The 20128-nt window shown below is 38.1% G+C and overlaps 1 protein-coding gene across 1 annotated transcript; it reads right to left on the bottom strand.

Moving 5' to 3' along the window:
• Nucleotides 1-1636: 1636 nt before the first annotated feature.
• LOC116901704 (cleavage stimulation factor subunit 3-like) lies at nucleotides 1637-20020 on the bottom strand. The gene is made up of 3 exons (XM_032903833.1): nucleotides 19801-20020; nucleotides 2098-2199; nucleotides 1637-1976 (listed from the first exon to the last, which is right to left on the bottom strand). The coding sequence occupies exons 1-3, from the start codon at nucleotides 19825-19827 to the stop codon at nucleotides 1788-1790; spliced, it is 318 nt and encodes a 105-aa protein (XP_032759724.1). The 5' UTR covers nucleotides 19828-20020; the 3' UTR covers nucleotides 1637-1787.
• Between the last annotated feature and the right edge of the window lie 108 nt (nucleotides 20021-20128).

Genomic DNA, 20128 nt, shown 5'->3' with positions numbered 1-20128 from the left:
TATACATACATACATACATACACATTATATATATATATATTTGTGTGTGTGTGTGTCTAAGTGTAAAATAGCTGCAAACATTAAACAAATCAGACAATTCCTAGCAGCTTTCAACTGTTTTATGAAACAAATCTGTTATTTAAATAACTTTCAGCCCCTTGGAATAGTGTCTACTCTTTCTTGCAATTCTTTTTTAGAATACAGTTTGTATCTTATACTTAGGGAAGAAATGGGGAGGAAAAAAAACTTTTGTTTTTTTTTTTACAGACATAAAACCTCACTGCCAATTTCAGCTTAACTTAGCATCTGAATTTTGGAGACTTTCATAACTCAGAAGGTCCTACTTTGTTTCCCAAAAATAATTATCTTTCAATCATAATCATGCTTGATTCTTCTGAGTTTAAATACAAACTAATGTGTTTGTAAAGACAGGTTAGGAGGTAAAATGAGTTCATGTGATCCGGGTTTTTGGTTTTATCAGGTAAGAGGAAGCAGCATTGTCTTCAAGCATACTCAAGACAGGCCTGCTGAGGTTCAAGCCCATCTGCTTTGATGACTTAAATATACACAGGAACAAAATGGTTCCAGAGGGTAAGTGATGAAACCATAAAGATATTGTTATTGATCAAACTAACAGACTCCTCATAAGTTACAGTCTCATTCACACATACAAACACAAACATGCAACACACACACACACACACACGCACACACACACACACACACACACACACACGCGCGCGCGCATGTTCCTGCCTAGTAATTTCTGTTCCCCCAGAATAACACAATCCACACTATGCACAGCGTCAGTTGAGTACACCTGAGCCTCTGTAACATGCTGCTGCTGCTGGACGGTTCTGAGGAGACACCAGAGGGGATATTGTGCTACAGCGTCTATTCAGTATCACTGATGAGAAAGTCCTTTCAGAGGCCCAAGAGATTCACAGAGCAAATTTCAGCTACACTTGAGGCTGCAGAGTACTTATGTTGAGAATTTATAAAATACTAAAAGTACTGCATAAAGTAGTATAAATAAAAGGAATGGTCACCATTTTCACCTTAATGTGGACATTCTGACTATTTCTATCCCTCCCTTCCATCCCATTAATTTATAATCTGTAAGATTACTTAGTGCCAATTGACACTGGGACAGTAACACTTTATTATAGCTTTGACTGTTAATTCCAGTCTTTAAAAAATAAGGTTTTGATTTTTTCTTTAATCATAATCAAGAATGGGATATTACTCATTAACATAAACATGCCTGACTTCAAGTTAGGACAAACAAAAGGAAAGAGAAATCAATATCATTGGGGTGAATTATGGTTAAAAAGTTTGAGTCATATTAGCTTAATCCTGTAGAATGTAAGCTTTATCATATGGCAAAATTAACTTTAAATTACTGAAGTCCTTAAACTGACAAACCATGCATTTTTCATAAAATTAAAATGTGAAGTAATTATTCTCCAAAATGGTTCATTTCACCAGACATTTACAATACTCTATTAAACTAAGCCAACATTTCTGTATTTTCGTATTAGTTTGTTATAGGAAAAGAAAAATGAGTTCTAAATAAATGACACGGGAGGCAATAAATTGACACATGACAAGTAAATAAAAGGCTAAAGCACTCCAACACCATTGAAACTGTTTTAATGTTGTTGCAACTCCAGAAATGCAACAATCATCAGCTTGTGAAAGACCCAAATTTCAAAGTCATTTTAATTACTCCTTCATACCTATTTTACAAAATAAAGGCAGAGACATTTAAATCCTCCATGTCCTGATTATACTATGCTCCTACCTTCTTTCCTATCACTATAGTGTAAGCTGTAATTGCCATCAGATGCTATATAAGAAAAAATAAATAAAATATTAACCTCTGCTTCAATGTACAGTTTCCAGAATCTGCCAGAACTGGGGAACTGGGCAACAAGGCGTTCGTAAGTCTTCCGTGCTTTGTCTATAGGTTGATTCTAAAATTGAAAATCAATAAACAGCATTTACAATGTTAGGAGTATAAAAATATTATTACTGCAGAATCAAGTAGTGTGATTGGACCCATAGAGAAGGAAATGTAATCCTATATCACTAAACCTGTGCCTCTCGAATGAGAATGCTCCAAGCATCAAGGTCATATGGATTTTCTTCTAATTTCTTTTCCGCTTTCTTCACCTTCTCTGGGACATATTCAGCTGCCTGAAGGGGGAAAAAGAAGAATAACAAACTGAAGTTACTGTTTTAAAAATCTTATGTCCAGTTAAGTCAAGAAAAAACACATCTATTCCTAGAACCAATGTCAGTACAAAGTATTAAAATGTCATTTTAAGGGGTTGGGGATTTAGCTCAGAGGTAGAGCAAGCGCAAGGCCCTGGGTTCGGTCCCCAGCTCCGAAAAAAAGAAAAAAAAAAAAACCTGCAAAAATGTCATTTTAAAAGGAAGGCATTATGTGGACTATGCGAACAGTATACTTTATCAGAAGTTACAGGTAGGCATGGTGGTGCATGCCTTTAATCTCAGCACTGGAGAAGCAGATAAGAGGATCTCTGGCGGGAGATCCAGCCTGGTCTACAGAGAAAGTTCAATGACAGCTAGGATTGCATAGAAAGAATGAGTGATCATTTCTGTTCAAGGATACAATTTGTAGTTTGTGTACACAGCATAATGAAAGCTACACACACACACACACACACACACACACACACTCACACACACACACACACACACACACAAAGAAAACTACACAAAAGAGATTAAGACGTAGCTTTATTTTTAGTTTGTCTGCCTAGCATGCATCAAGTCTCGAGCACCACACACAGTGGGTATGGTAGTTCACGCTAGTAATTCTAGCATTCAAGAGGAAAAGACAGGAAAAACAATAGAAAACTATTCTCAATTCCATGAGCTGTAGGCCAGATTGTGCCATATGACACTTTGTCTTGAAAGGAAGAAGTGTGCTACATACAAAGATGAAGGCAATGAACAGAAAACTTAAAATATATTAAATCAGGCATGGCCGCATACATTTGTAATTCTAGCATGTAAGAGGCTCGGGGTAGAAGAGCATGAATTACAGGTATTTAATCTGTCTTAAAAAGAAACCAAGATGCTCATGTTGGTCCCATTTAGATGGTGGGTATTAGAGCCAAGCCAGGCATAGTGGTATATGCCTTTGATCCCAGCACTTAGGAAGCACAAGAAGATGGAGGATAAAGAGTTCTAGGCTTGTTAGGAATACATGATGAGACCTTGTCTTAAAAACAAAACAAGAAACAATCACAAGTTAAGACTGTTTTTTGCTCTTAGGGAGTTCAGTTCCCAGACTCCACAAAGAATGGCTTACAACTACTTATAACTTCAGTTCCCGGAGATAGAAAGCACTCTGGCTTCTCTGAGCAGCTAAATACACATGACACATGTAAATCCATGTAGATATAAACATACGCCTCTACCAAGCAAATCTTTAAAATCTTGTACTCTTCAAACACCCCCACACCCTCCTATCCCAACACCACTGTGCCTTAATAACCAGGTCCTTATAGTTAGACAAGTGCTCTACCACTTAATCACATGCATCCCCAACTCTTCTCAGTCGTTTAATAAACTGGTTTTAGTTTTATAGCAAAAAAATTTTTTTTTTGCTTTGAGTATTATTAGAGAACTTGCCAAACATTTGAGGCCCTAAGTTGAAACCTTAGCATTGCACATGTGTGTGTACACACATCTTAAAAGAAAAGAGGGGTGCTAGAGTGATTCCTTAACAGTAAAGAGCATTTGCTGGTGTTCTAAAGGACCTGGATTCAGACCTCAGCACACACATGACAGTTCACAATTCTTGTAACTCCAGTTCCAATGCCCTATTCTCTACAGGCATAAGGTACATACATGGTGCACACACATACGAACGAGCAGGAAAAACACACATTATTAAGAAAAGATATCTAAAAATGAAAGAAAAAAGCAGCACATAGTACTAAGCAGCATAAATACAAATTATTTCACAAACTGTTTCGAATATTCCTACATAAATCTACAAATACTAACATAAACTCTGGATGTCCTGGAAATCAGTATATAGACCAGGCTGGCTGGCCTTGAACTCACCAAGATCTGCCTGCCTCTGCCAGGATTAAAGTGCTAGGATAAACGCATACACTAACAACATATTTGGTACTGCTACTGCTCCCCTTTTATAAATGAATTATTAAGTAATAATTCAGTCAAGCATCAGTCTAGGAAAAGTTTTAAAAGTCATCCTTTTAGGGGGCTGGAGAGATGGCTCAGCGGTTAAGAGCACTGACTGCTCTTCCAGAGGTCCTGAGTTCAATTCCCAGCAACCACATGGTGGCTCAAAACCATCTGTAATGGGATGCTCTCTTCTGGAGTGTCTGAAGAGAACTACAGTGTACTAACATAAAATAAAATAAATAAATCTTTAAAAAAAAAAAGTCATCCTTTTAGAATAAAATTGCCTGTGAGAAACTCTTTTTTTAAGAAATAGATTAGCCTTGACTACTGAACGGTAGGAATTTACTTAGAGATATTTTTTATTTATAAATAGAGATTTTTTTATTTATAAAATTGCTTTTTGGAGTCAGGATCTCACTCTGTAATCAGGTTGGCATTGAAAGCTGGTAAACCTGTTTCAACCTCCAAAGCACTAGGATTACCAGTATGAGTCACCACACAGGCTTGGACATATTCTAAGACTTCTGCAACTAAATCAAAATTATCCTTTACTAATATATGAACTTTATGACTAGTGTAAGAAACTTAAGGAAGAAAAGTAGCTCCACTCACATATTAAGACATCTAAAATTTGGTAATGGTAACAAATTAATCACTGAACCAATATGGCTAAAAAATGTGGAAATATATGGAAAAACACTGATAACAAAGATAGCATTTTATATCAAAATGGTGATTTCCAGCAAACGTACAAAATAACTGAAATCAATTCTACCAAGGTAAAGCCACTAAAGTGGATACAATTTCCACTTTCTTGTTCACCAAAATAAAGATAAAACAGTTAATCGTTTTTTTAAAAAAAAAATCCAAAAATAAAAACAAGGGTTAAAAATATTGCTCATGATAAAAATGCATTTAGCATTTGCAAAACCTTGGGGTCCATCTTTAGTACACACACACAGAGAACTATACAATATTCTGAGATGCATCTTGAGTTTTTCATAAGCTTTAAGTTAACTTCATGAAGTTTAAATTTAGTTTAAGAAAAGCAACACACAGGCAGGCATGTGGTACATAACCTCAGAACTTAGAAGGCAAAGGCAAGAGGATCTTTGTAGGCTTTTGAGACCAGCCTGATCTTAACAGTGAATTCCAAGCCCGTCAAGGATACACTGTTAGACTGTCTCTAAATTGGAGTTTTTGGGAGGGTGGGTCTTGGGAAAGCCTACTGACTCAAAAAGAAAACAAATAAAGAGAATGCAGCCAGGTAAACAGTTCAGTAGCACAGTGACTGTCTAGAGTAAAGAAAGCCTGTGTTCACCTGGAACCGCTGATGGACGAAGGGCGAAAGGCATTTTAAACACACAAAAGAAATGAAATTTATCCAATGGGATAGAAATGAAATGTTAGATAACTAACACTGATATTCTGAAGTAGACCAAACTGACCAAAATTTAATGATTATCTCATACTGATTTCTAGCAACTTATACTACTACACAATGTACAAGAAAATAGTCAGCTACTGGCCTGCTACACAAGACTGATAATTTATATAGCCCTGTCTGAAAGAATCAGTCAAATTATGAAATTTGGAGTCACTGAAAACAGTTAAGTATAAGTAACAATACATTACAACCTCCATAAAAATGACCAAAATAAGACTTTAGACTGGCAGGGGGCACATATACATAATGTATATACTTATTAGGACCTCATGTCCTTAGAACTCTAAATTTTTCACTATCCAACTGAGAAACACTTGTTCAATGCCAAGTATATTCTAGATGCAACTGAAGAAGTCCCTGTACTTCACAAAGTAGAGAATTCTTCGAGAATTTCAAAAGGTTTACTACTAAAAAAACAAACAAACAAAAAAAAACTTTTTTAGAGGAACATGGTGGCTTATACCTGCAATGTCAGAACCTAGGAGGCAAAAAAACTGTCATGACAATGAGTTCAAGGACAGCCTGTGCTACAAAGTAACAACTTGTCTCAAGAAACAAAACCAAGCAAGCTGAGATGGCTGAGCAGTTAAGAGCAACTGCTGTTGTGTGAGGACCCACATTCCAATCCCAGCATCTATATCACATGCCTTCCGAATGCCTGTAATTCCAGCTCCAGGGGATCTGACAGTCTCTTCTGGTCTCACTGGGTCCATACCACCCCACAAAACACATAAATATACACAAAGCAATTACACAACCAAGAAGTGTTATTTGAAGTTAACTTTAAAACAGTAATTACAGCCAGGTGTGGTGACACACACCTCTAATCCCCAGGACTTGGAAGGCAGAGGTAGGTAGATCTATAAACCCCAGACATCCAGAATTAAGACCCTATCTTAAGACCCTATCTTGAGGGCTGGAGAGATGGCTCAGTGGTTAAGAGCACCGATTGCTCTTCCAGAGGTCCTGAGTTCAATTCCCAGCAACCACATGGTGGCTCACAACCATCTGTAATGGGATCCAATGCCCTCTTCTGGTGTGTCTGAAGACAGCTACAGTGTACTTATACATGAAATAAATAAATCTGAAAAAAAAAAAAAAAAAAAGACCCTATCTTGAGGAATAGAGGTTAGTGGAAAGCAAAAACAAAAACAAAGAATGGAGCGGGTGGTGGTGGGGGAGTTCCTAAATGGCCCCAAATCATGGGTTAAAAACAGCCTAAAAGTTGGTTCAGTTGGTTCAGTGAGTAGTTAGGAGCTCTTGCAACTCTTACAAAAGTTCAATTCCCAGCATCTGTATTGAGCCTCACAACAATTTTTAAGTCTAGTTTCAGGAGATCCAATGCCTGCCACCTTCTGGTTTCCACAGGCACCAGGCATGCCTATGGTGCAGAGAGATACATACACCCAGGCAAAACACCCATAACTATACAACCACACAAAAACAAAACAAACAAACAAAACCTGGAACCCACAAAAGCTGTGCTCTGACCTTTATGTACTCACATATACATTCATGAGCACTACACATACACATGATGATGATGATAATAATAATAATAATAATAATAATATAATAAAGCACGATTAAAAGGAGGGTTAAGGAAATGGTTCAAAGTTAGTTCTGCTTTGCATTCATGAGGACTGGAGTTCAGATCCCAGCACCCACCTCAAAGGAATAGCTAGCTACTCACTACTTACTACTTGCAACATAAGCACAGGCAAACTTACGTGTCACACTACAGAACAAAGGAAAACTCCTCTTTCTTAGATATACAAAAAAAGAGACATGGTAGCATAGACCATGACAGGGAAGGTCACAGGCCTTTGTGAAGAAGCTACAATTGTTTTTGCTAAATGGGTATAATGTACTTGTCAAACTGCCCTCTAAATAATTATGTTTATGTCCATACATTAGTGCTGCTGCCAGGTTTGGTAAGAGAAGCTTCTGTCTGCAATGAGCAGTAGTTAATTACCACAGACTCATGACTGGTCAAAATGAGAACAAGGGACTGCTGAATGCTCAGTTTTAAACTGGACATCTCCATCACTTTCCCCAAGGCTCAGTTCAGAAAAGGGAATGGAAATGATTAGAAAACCAGAGAAGGGGATGTGGTACAGAAAGTTACTTTCCTGGCAGGACACAGTCATTGCACCCTAGAACACAGAGCAGCTGTAATTACCTTCATTAAGCTGGTAAAGTGAGCATGGGCTCCCTAGGCCCCTCCTGGGCATCTACCAGCAGTTAGTAGTTGCTGAGACAGAAAGAGACATTCTCCTTAGTGGTATGACTACTGGTAAGATGCCATGCTCCTAAGCAACCCTAATGAAACTCACCAGGCCCCCTAAAGGGAGAGAGGGGAAGACATAAAGGACAGGAGGGTTACATGCTAAGGAAGAGAATCAGAGGGGAGGAGAGGGACAGAGAAGGATAAAAGGGGTAAATATGATCAAAATACATTATCTAAATTTATGAAAATACAATGAAAATCAATGACTAATTAATGTATGCTAATAAATATTAAAAAAGATAGACTTGAGTCTCCATAAGGAATTGAGTTATTTCCTGGCTCTGTTGCTAAAGGAAAGAAATGGAACACAGAGAGAAAATTCAGGGAAAGTTCCTAGTACCCATCCACAATAGAGACTAAAGTTGCAACTACACAGCTCAACAAAAATGCTTTAATCCTAGCACTTTTGATGCAGAAGCAGGTTATATGTGAAACAAGGGCAAGAGCACTAAACTAAATACAACAAAAGCTAAACTCATTCCCAAGGCTCTATCCATCACTTAATTTTCTTTGTGAATAACAACTTATATCACAATTGACTATAAGAATGGAAGTTATAGTAAGTATATTATGCACTATATTAGATATTATTGGGTTTCATTATAACTATTTTTAGTAATAACTTTGTGACATGAATTACATACCATACAATCTACCCTTTTAAAAGATACATTGCCATTTTTTTCTTAGTTTTGAGACAGGACTTTACTGTATAGCCCAGGCTGGCCTTCAGCTCAAGACCCATCTACTTCTGCATCCCAAGGAGTACCCACTCTGCCTAGCCAAGATATCCAAAGAGATTTCTTACAGATATGGGCTTTTTCAATGCTTATATTAGAAATTAAAAATGAATTTAGAATATTCAAAGTGCTGAACTCAGAAACCTGGTCTACAGATCAATTCAGTTACCAGAAAAAGAAAAAGATGGCTGTGATTGTTCTGTACACAGAGCAATCAAACTCAGGTATTGTGCATGTCAGGCAAGAAGTTATTCCCCAACCAACAGTTGTTTATTTGGGTGATCTTTTAAGCATCTAACTGAGGGGTTGGAGAGATGGCTCAGTTTCCAGCACTCAGATGATGACTCCTAAACATCTCTTAACTCCAGTTCCAGAGGATTCCATACCTGCCTTTGACCTCCAAGGGCACCAGACAGAGACATGGCATCAACATGCAGACAAAACACTCATACACATAAAACAAAATAAACATTTCTTTTGAAATAAGGAAAGGAGATTGGTATTGTGATTTCATAGTTAACAGAACATTTGTCTAGCAGGCTTAAAGTCCATATCTGAGCCTCAGTTCTCAAGTAAGACAAGTAATTTTTAGAAAAACATGTCTTACATTTATCTATTTTTATTTATGTATATAGATGTGTATGTACGTCTGTGTACTATCTGCATACAGCACCCACAGAGGTAAGATGAGGGCATCAGTTCCTCTGGAACTGAAGTTATAGGTAGCTGTTATAGGACATATGGGTGCTGAGCGTACTGAACTCTGCAAAAGCAGTAAGTGTTCTTTTTTTTTTTAAAGATTTATTTTTACTTATTTTTATATATGCGAGTACACTGCCGCTGTCTTCAGACACACCAGAAGAGGGCATCAGATCCTGTTACAGATGGTTGTGAGCTACCATGTGGTTGCTAGGATTTGAACTCAGGACCTCTGGAAGAGCAGTCAGTGCTCTTAAACCACTGAGCCATCTCTCCAGCCCCAGCAGTAAGTGTTCTTAACTGCTGAGCCACCTCTCCAAATCCAATAAATAATATTTTTTAAAAGAATAACAAAGGCTGAGGATTGCTCAGTGCTAAAGCATTTGCCTACCCATGAATGATGATCTGGGTTTAATTCCCAGCACCAGAAAAACAAAAATAAATGAAAATATGCAATTTTTCTGTTTGTACTAGGGAGGTAAAAGAGACAGGAGGATAGAGTTCTTTCCAAGTAATTATTCAGGGTGAACAGGAGGGGCTGTTACACAAGGGGTCAAAGTGAAATTGAGATAGAAATTGGTTTAGGCTCACACCTGTATCCTAACACTTGGGAGACTGAGACAGGTAGATTGCAGCAAACTCAAAAGGCCAGCCTGGGCTAAATGCGTACACACAATTAAAAAAAAAATGTTGGTCTCATCTAAGTGATACATATAAAAAATATGGAGAGAGAGGAAGGAGCTGTAGAGATGGTTTAGTGGTTAAGAGCACTTACTATTCTTCCATGAGTCCCAAGTTCAATTCCCAGAACCCATGTCAGGCAGCTCACAACCACCTGAAACTCCAGCTTTAGAGGGATCTGATGGCTCTAACATCTGAAAGCACTTGTATTCATATACATAAATACAACACACATATACATAATTAAAAATAATTTATAAATAAAGCTTTAAAAAATATGAATGATCCAGGCATGGTGGCACGAGCCGTTATTTAATCCCAGTACTTGGGAAGCAGAAGCAGAACTTGAGTTCCAGGATAGGATAGACAGGGAGGGCCACATAGAGACCCTTCTCAAAATATATATATATATAAAGAGGGAAAGGATATCATTTTTTAAAAGGGATGGGGACTTAAACCTATGTTATAATAAACTCTTTTCCATGGCTAACTGAACAAGCAGAAATGAGCCTCAATTCTCATTCTGAAATAAGTATTCCCCACTATTTAATGTATTAGCTATAGTTTAGGGAGAGTTAAGAAGGAAAATCAGTAAAATACTATTCCTATGCTTTGCAGTTTTACTACTCATCTTTATCAAGTATATACTTAAAAGCAATTAATAGCTGGGCATGGCGGTTCAGCTTGTAATCCCAGCACTTCAGAAGCCTGAATTCAAGGCCAGCTGGTTCTATACTCTGTAGGACATAGAGTGTGAGCTAGTGAATACATTTAAGGTAATAATCCTCCTCCCTAAAATTCTGAGGTTTTTAAGCTTCCATTTACTTCAGGTACATGTTTTCTTTTTTAATAGATGTTTTAAGTGAAAATTTTCAGTCTATCAACAGAATCAGAGACAGCAATCTGAAAACTGTCACACAGACATCTGTATTTTCATAAAGCACCTAAATAATTGACATAAATGACTCCCAAACTCAACTATGAGAATGAGAAACCGTATATGATTAATATTTTAATCAATGCCACATAGCAAATAGGACTTTATAATGATGTTGAAAGTCTTCGCATTTGAGATTAGTGACATCTTGACCATTAGTTTCAATGCTGGTGTTGAAAGTGATGCTGGCTAGTGTAAACAGGTCTAGCACATATAATAACACAGTACAATATAATAACTGCATTGCTGTCTTAAATACTTACATATATTTTTAATCAAAATATATGTAAGCACAGAATAACACATACCCATTTGTTTTTAGTGTAAAAAAAAACTCAGAAAGCATGGTGGTGGTACACATCTTTAATCCTGTACTAAGGAGGCAGAGGCAGGCCAATCTGTGAGTTCCAGACTGGCCTGGCTTACAGGGCAATTTCAAGGACAGCCAGAACTACCAAGAAACACAGTCTTGAAAAACCAAAAATCAGCCAATCAAATAACAACAAAAAAACAAAAAGGGGCTGGAAAGATGGCTCAGAGGTAAAGAGCACTGACTACTCTTCCAGAGGTCCTAAGTTCAAATCCCAGCAACCATATAGTGGCTCACAACCATCTATAATGAGATCCGATGCCCTCTTCTGGGGTGTCTGAAGACAGCTACAATGTACTTATATATAATAAATAAATAATCTTAAAAAAGAAAAAGACAAACAGAAGACCTTAAAAAGTAAGGGGTAGCCAAGCATGGTGCATGCTCAGGAGGCAAAAGCAGGAGGATACAATGTCTTGGTCTAGGTAGTGAATTCCTGGCCACCAGCCAGAGCTACAAAGTGAGACTATCTCAAACAAACAAAATAGCAAGATGTGAACCTGGTATGCTATTGCATACCTTTTGTGTCAGCACTAGAAAGGCAGAAACAGATGCATCTCTGTAAGTTCCAGTCTGCTGGGGTTACAACGTTAGACCCTGTCTCATTCAGAAAGCTGAGACAAGAAAATCAGGAGTTTCTGGGAAACCTCAGCTACATAGCCAGACTCTGTCAAAAAAGTTTACTATACAACAATATTATTCAGGCATGGTGGTTCATGCCTATAACAGTACTTAGGAGACTGAGTGAGGCAAAACTGCTCTGAGATTGTGGCTAGTCTGAGCTACATAGTGAATCCTATAGCAACCCAGGTTACAGAGTAAGACCCAGTCTCACCAAGACAGAATGCATATGACTAGTGCCTGAGACCCTGAGTGCTACCCCTAACACAATAGAAAACACCATCCAGTAAGCCTCATTGGCCAGGAAGCAGCTTCCTTTCTCTCTTTACTTCCCCTCTTCCCCCATCGATTTTTGGATCCCCCACCAGGATTCCAAACTTAATGCTTTATGTATTCCAGGCAAGTACTCTATCATACCCATAACAGCAATGCTCCTCACTGCATCATTTGCTCTTGCACACGTTATTTTAATTTTATACTGTTTTGTTCAATTGTGTCCTTTAGACCAACAGGCTAATAGCATTCTGTCATTAGCTATTAATTTACACCAGTGAGCTAACAGGTTATTATATATGTATATATGTACTCATATATCCCTACCTCAAAACCCCAGGATGTAACATATAGTTTGTGTAAGCATATTCACTATACAATGTTCAACATGATAAAATCACCTCAGGAATACTAGAACATAATTATTACCTACATGACTATTATCTACTCTATTGGTTCTTAATACTTTTCCAAATATCATGAATCTAAAAAATAAAGGTGGTACCAAACCCAAATGATTCTAACTGAATTTTTGCTAAAATATTAAGAAAACTGCAGACAGTACATATCTGAAGTAATTTCTCTCTGCAACCTTCTTCCAAAAACATAGTCTACATAGTGAGTTTCAGGCTAATCAGGAATATACAGTGAGACTCAACCTCAAAAGAAAAATAAATAGCCAGGCAGTGGTGGCACATGCTTTTAATCCCAGCACTTGGAAGGTAAAAACAGATGGGTTTTTTTGAGTTGGAGGGTAGTCTGGTCTACAGAACTAGTTCCAGGACAGCCAAAGCTACACAAAGAAAACTTGCCTTGTAAAACTAAAATAAATAAATGATAAAAAATGGGCCACAGCAGCATTCTATAACTTTCTTATAATAAACACAAACTTAATTGAGCATGTTCAATGAATAAAGTATATTACAGGACAGGTGTCACATTCAGAATTAGATGCTAACTTGGATCTGTGCTCCTTTGCCAATATAAATGAACTGTGTTCAAGAAAAGCAGTCTGTATCTGGTACTGCATAGCAATAATCCAATTTTTCCAAAAACAAAAACCCTATTCAAATTAAAAACTTTAAAAAGTTAGTAAGGTATTGGTTGAAATATTAATCATATTCATTTCATCCCCTAGGAAGCAAATACAAATTAATACAAAGGGCTGGGGATGTGTAGTTCTATGGAGCAATGCAAGAAAATCACCGTTAAGAAAACTCTTGGGCTAGGGATATAGTTCAGTAGTAAAGCATTTTGTCTAGCAAGCATGATGCCCAAGGTTCAATCCTCAATACTAACAAAACACAGAAGAAAAAGTCTAGCTAGGTGCTAGCACAAACCTGTAATCTAGCATCTGGGAGACTAAAACGGAAGGTTACCCATGGGAAAATAAATCTTTTGAGCTGAGAACATGCCTATAATCCCCAGCAATCCATTGAAAGATGGAGTTCAAGGCCAGCCAGAGCTGTCAAAGACCAGTTAACAACAAAAGAAGGAAAAACAAACAAACAAAAAAGCAAAAACTTAACCTTTTGGAATTTGACTCTTTCAAACAAATGTAGCCAAGTTATTAGTTCACTAGACTAAGTGAAACATTAGAAAATAGAGTAAAGGGGTTGGGGATTTAGCTCAAAGTGGGCGCTTGCCTAGCAAGGGGCAAGGCCCTGGGTTTCCCCAGCTCGAAAAAATAGAAAAGAAAAAAAAAAAAAAAAAAAAAAAACAGAGTAAGAACATAATTTTGTCATTCTAATTTTATTCAATATTTACAGAATTATCAATCAAATTAAAACTAGCTTAAATAGCTGAGTAAGGTAGTATATACTTGAAATCCCAGTACTCAATGGGAAAGAGTTCCAGGCCAGCCTCGACTATAAAGACACCCTGTAACTAAATAAATAAAATCTCACTGATCTCCTTTAATGAGTTTTTCCCATACAACTGCCAATTGCCCAAACAAAATGACCCAAATTTACAAATGGGTTCTGTTTTAAGGAGAAATACAGATATGGGATATAGTTGAAAAGCTTAAAACAATGAATTGGTTTCTTAGCAATAATAATGAATTCATAAAAACACCTCAATACTGACTTTTGCCATTCTACCTGGGATATATATATAATATATATTCCTTTATATCCAGAAACAGCAAACACAATCTCTACTAATTTCCTTTTTTTGGTAGTTATAAAGAGGGAAAACAAACAAACGAACAAAAAACAAAAGAACCAAAACAGAACAAAGGACAGATCTAGTACCCTTAGGAACAATTACTGCCCATAAAGTCGAAGGGTGGGGGGGGGGTTTTGACCAGGGGGAGGGCGCTTGCCAAGGAAGCGCAAGGCCCGGGGTTCGGTCCCCAGCACCGAAAAAAAAAAAAAAGAACCAAAAAAAAAAAAAAAAAAAAGTAGTAGTCTGGTTTTCCTAAGAAATATTAAAATCAAACCAATTTACCTACTCAAAATTGTCTTATACCAAATATCATTTTAAACAGGAGGAACACATAAAAGGTTACAGTGGAGAAATTTTATTAAACATATAAAAATAACTGGGTCCAAGAAATACACTGCCTAACATATCTCCTTATCCTGCTGTCTTCCCAATCTTCTTCCCTCACATCCACCTGACTTTTACATTACTTGGTAGTACTGTTGCTTTTAAACAGATTCTTAATACCAATAAAATAAACAAGGTTTCAGATAATACTGTAAAGATTTTTCAACTTTCTCCTCATTAAGAAGTGTACCACATTACATATATTTTTCCTGTTTTCTCTAGCCTCTGCAAGCTGTTTTTCACTAGCAGAAAAACACTGACTCATGACTCCTCTGGTTGAAAAAGACTGGCAGAGGCAGGAGTCCCACCACAAGTTCAAAATCAGCTTGGTCTGTATAGCACAAACAAAACAAAAACAAAAACAAAAATCCCACCAAATCTCAAAAAACCAGGATAGTCACAAAGTGATGCTTTTCTTATTCTTTCTTTCTTTTTTCTAAGACTTGTTGTATAGTTCAAACTAGCCTCCATCCCATCCTTCTTTAGTCTCTTAAATGCTGGGATCACTGATGTGTGCCACCATGCTTGTCTCTTAACAGCCTTCAGTTCTATTTATGTTTTCTCACCCATAATTAAGGGTCATTAAAAAAATGTTTTCATTTATGTGCATGAGGTGTGTGCAGGTGTCCAAGGAGACCAAGAGAACACTGGATCCCTAGGGGCTGGAGTTACAGGTACTCGTGAGTCTCCTTATGTGAGCACTAAGAACTGAACTCCAGTCCTCTAATTTATAAAGCCCTCTTACCCAGCGAGTCATCCTTCCAGTTATGGAAGGTCATATTAAGTAATCATTTTCTCCAGATTTCCACTGGCCATTTTAAACACCAAGAACTGTACAGCCAATTCACATTTTAAAATCCATTACATTTTTAAAGTATCATTTAATAATACCACAGCAACTGAGATTTACTTCAGTGCAATGAGTGCAGAAGGAAGAAAGGGAAAAGAGCAGCTCTATGATAAATACACTACACTTTACACTCTTTCTTTTTCCATGTAAAATCTGCATGGGACTGGGAGGCTGGAATATTTGACTTCATTGGTGAAGAACTCTTGTAAAGGACCAACTCTTGCAGGTTCAGTTCCAACACCCAGATGGTAGCTCACAATTGTAACTCCATTTCTAGGGGATGAAAAGCCCCTTCTAAGGTCCTTGAGTACACATGGTACATATACAAACATGCAAAACACTCAAACACATTAAAAAAAAAAAAAAAAAAAAAAGCCAGGTAGCACATCCCCCTGTAAACCTAGCACCCAGGAGGCAGAGGCAGGAGGATGGTAGCAAGATTCAGACAGCCTGGTTTACATAAAGGTTTCCTGGACAGACAAGGCTATATAGTGACACTCTTATTTCAAAAAATAAATAAACCAACTATTTGTTACCTACAATTAATAACCAACTACTCCAAACTTGTCAACTGATGGTTATGAGGACAGCATCAACACAACACAGATTACTAATAGGGGAAAACAGTCCAGAGTAAAGACATCTGGCAATCATCACACCAAACAAATAAATAAACATTATCTATCACTGGTAGTGGAATAATCAGCAAGAAGTGCTACCTTGTTTTGATTTGTAGATAGAATTCCATTTTTAAAATGGGGGTTGGAGAAAGGGCTCATCATTCATCATTAAAGAGTGAATACTGCCCCTTCCAGAGGGCCAAGTTTGGTTCCCAACATCTACATTGGCTTACAACTATCTGTATCCAGCTCAAAGGGGATCAGACTGCACTGGCCTCCATGGTCCAACCTGAGTCCTGGGAATACAGAAATATGCTACCACACATAGCTGAACTTTTGGGCCAGCAAAATGACCCAAGGTAAAGGTGCTTGTCACCAAGCCTTAGATCAATCTCCAGGACCTACAGAGCAGAAGGAGAAAACCTATTTTCAAAGGTTATCCTCTGACCTCCACAAGACCAAACACACTTGAGCCCTCACATACACAATCACACTCTCACATACACCCATTTACATAGTTTTTAAATGACTTGTATTATATTCTATCCAAGATATTTAACCTCAAAACTATCAAGATTGAGAATAGACCTAACTATAAATTCTCTGAGAAATAGAGCAAAAGATCTATTAAATAGTACTATCAAAAATTCCCCAAACAAAATCTCAAAATGATAAAATAGCTGTCTTTTCAAATAGACAACATAGGTGAGGAGAAGGTATAGACAAATAGAAAGACTTTATTAGATAAGCAAATATAGAAATACAAAATTCAGTGTTTTACCTAGATTTTATTTTGATGTTTGGTTGGTTTTTGTTTTGTCTTCTTTTTGTGACAAAGTCTTTTACAGCTCAGATTGCCTTTAAACTTAGTATACAGCCAACAATGACTCCAAAATTGTGATCCTCTGGCCTCTAACTCCAGAGTGCTGGTATTACAGGTCTTTTGCCACAAAGCCTGACTTAAGTAGTGCTTAGGGTCTACTCCAGGTTGGATTCCAGAGTCTTGTGCATGCTACACAAGCACCTTTACCAACTGATCACATCCACAGCCCTATAAATCACATTCTTGATGCAACTGACAATTCTGAGTATGGATATGTTAGAAACACATCATTATCAAGCCAAGTGCACTGGAAAGAACCTATGATCCCAGTTCTTGGGAAGTAGAAGTTCAAGGTCATTATCAGCCACAAACTGAGCCAGTCTGCCCTCAAACTTGTACAAGACCCTATCATAAAAAAAAACCACAGAAGCCAGTAGGGGTTCCTCAAGCCTTTAATCTCAGCACTCTGGAAGCAGAAGCAGGCAGATCTCTGTGAGTTGGAGGTCAGCCTGATCTATCAATGGAGTTCCAGGACAGCCAGAAATGTTACACAATTAATGTCATTACATAAGAGAATGTTGAAATAGTTTGGACTGAAGTTTGATATGTCAACTTTCAAAGAAATGCGTATGGAGAAAAAAATATATCAATAGTCAATAGTAGAGCTTGCCTAATATAAGCAAGATCCTACCTTTAAAGCCACAGCACTGCCATACACAAGAAATATGTATATGAACACATACATGCAATACCACATATATACGACAAACCCTGTAACCACTGTTGGATTTGGTGAAAATTATAATGGGTGTTCATGAGTTTTTCCTTCAACTTTTTTTGTTGTAAACTGTGTAATAAAATTCAAAGGCGGAATACCTGTTACAGGTGCTGAGGCTGAAAGATTGCATCCAAGGCCTGCCTGAGTCACAGAGTAACTAAATCTTACAAAGGCTATTGTGGTGGTGTACCATCTTTCCTCCTAGATGTGGTGGTGTACCATCTTTACTAGATGTGGTGGTGTACCATCTTTACTAGATGTGGTGGTGTACCATCTTTACTAGATGTGGTGGTGTACCATCCTCTTTCTAGCACTCAGCAAGGCAGAGGTGGGTGACCTCCATTAATTCGAAGACAGCCTGGTCTATGTAGCATAGCAAGTTCCATGCCAGCCAGGACTACATAGTGACAACTGTCAAAATAAAAGGGGTTTGGAGAATGAAGGTTTATAAGGTCTCATCACAGTTGTTTTCATAGAAATATGGCACACTGTGTTGTGATTAAGGCTTTGAACTCAGCGGTTGAGTGCTTCCCAGCATGCACAAGGCCCCGAGGTTCAATTTCTACCTGGGGTGGAATAGGATGACCAAAACAAAAACTAAAACCCAAACAGTTCTAAAACAAAACCACGGCAATATTTTTGTCTTTACAAATTTATGTAAAACAATGAATTCCAGACACATCCAAAGAAACCTCAACACCACTCCTTCCTTTCAGAAAATAAAAATGCCAGCCCTGGAAGAGCAGAGTAAAAGAAACAGTTTTAGTAAGTAAAATAATTCAAAGACATTGCATTCGTGGGCACCCTAACTTAGATAAAATACAAAAGCACTGCCAAGACTTCCCAAAGTAATTAAGTTCTAATTTACCTACACTTCATTAACATACAGTCCTATTTTACCTCATCCGTCAACCTCCAATAATTTTTACTTTATAAGGTGGGGATTTAGGGAAAAAAGAAAAGAAAAAAAAAATACAAGTGTATTCCGTTGCTATAGCAATAGGAAATTTAGAACTTTGTAGGACCACCTTTCTTTTAGAACTAAATATACTAGGATCAAGATCAAAACACACATCTTTCATAGTCATTTTTGTTTTTTACAATAAAAAGCAAACACTAGCCTACAAAATTTAGGATATAAAAGAGCAAAAGAACCCAACATGAAGATGCACGCCAGTATTCCCAGATAACCCTAGCACTAGAGGCCAAGGAAGCAAGCCTGTCAGAAGGTCCTGCCTAGTCAGGGCTACTCAGTAAAACCCTATCCAAAATAAACAAACAAGCAGTAAAGGGGTGAGATCTCATATCTAAAAATCTAATTTGTAAAATACTTAGATATCATTCATATCTACCATCCAAACAGATGGTACCTACAGTGACTAAAGCACATTTCCAGTTTTCAATTTACCAAATTCTGCAATGTTTGCGTGCTCGTAAAAGCAAAAACAAAGTTTTCCTTGACGAGAGAGAAAGAAAGCAAAATTCCACCAAAGATCGGAAGAGCCATGCTCTACTTCTGGACTGCTACTTTTAACCTTCGCTCTCTCGGGGGCCGAATTTTCCAGATTGGTTTAGTTTTTATTTCTGGGGACAGCAGACAGGGGAGCAGAGGAGAGAAATATTGCCAACGCAGATACACGTTAAAATAATCCGGTACTACCGGAACACTAAAATGGTATGAAATAAACCGTCCCGACCGAAGAAAGTGCAACGAACAGGGCGAAGCAACGTCTCAGCTATTGTCTAAGTCAAATACTTCGTGTGAACGCCACAGAAAAGTCAAAATCTGGGAGGTCTCAGGAGCCGTGCTTCCGACCCCGGGATTCACTAGATCCCCAGGGCCCTTCCTCACGCGAACAGGGCTGGAGTGTTCGCACCCACAGGCCAGAGAGAGAAGTCGCCACGAGGCCCCACCGCTCCCGTTCCTCACCTGCTCCGCGGCTGCGTCTCCTGACATGGCCTCAGAGGATTACAACGTACACACGGGCCGGCAATGGGAAGCTAGAAAGGAAAATTTTAAACTAAAACCAACCCCACCAAAACCAGTAACGCTACCCCTTGTCCCTCGGAGCCAGAGCCGCCGCAAAAATCGCCACCGCCCACTCAGATATGAATTAAAATGGCTGCGCCCCAGCCGGCTGAGGGGGTGTGAATCGCTTCCGTATTCACTTCCGGGACAATGGGCGGGGCTGAGGCTCAACTCCCGGATTATTGGAGGTGCACAAGCGCAGAGCGATCCCAGGGGGCGGGCTCAGCGC

The sequence above is a fragment of the Rattus rattus genome, chromosome 5, assembly GCF_011064425.1.
Source record: "Rattus rattus isolate New Zealand chromosome 5, Rrattus_CSIRO_v1, whole genome shotgun sequence".
Lineage (NCBI taxonomy): Eukaryota > Metazoa > Chordata > Mammalia > Rodentia > Muridae > Rattus > Rattus rattus.
The sequence above is the reverse complement of the archived record's forward strand: the minus strand, read 5'-3'. Positions and strand labels throughout refer to the sequence as shown.

Bases quoted from the DNA above. Each gene is read 5' to 3' on its own strand.
- LOC116901704 (XM_032903833.1), bottom strand. From the start codon at position 19,827: ATGTCAGGAGACGCAGCCGCGGAGCAG. The intron at 2,200-19,800 runs GTGAGGAACGGG...TTCCCCCTTCAG, and splicing joins GAGACGCAGCCGCGGAGCAG to GCAGCTGAATATGTCCCAGA. The intron at 1,977-2,097 runs GTTTAGTGATAT...TTTCAATTTTAG, and splicing joins TTCTCATTCGAGAGGCACAG to AATCAACCTATAGACAAAGC.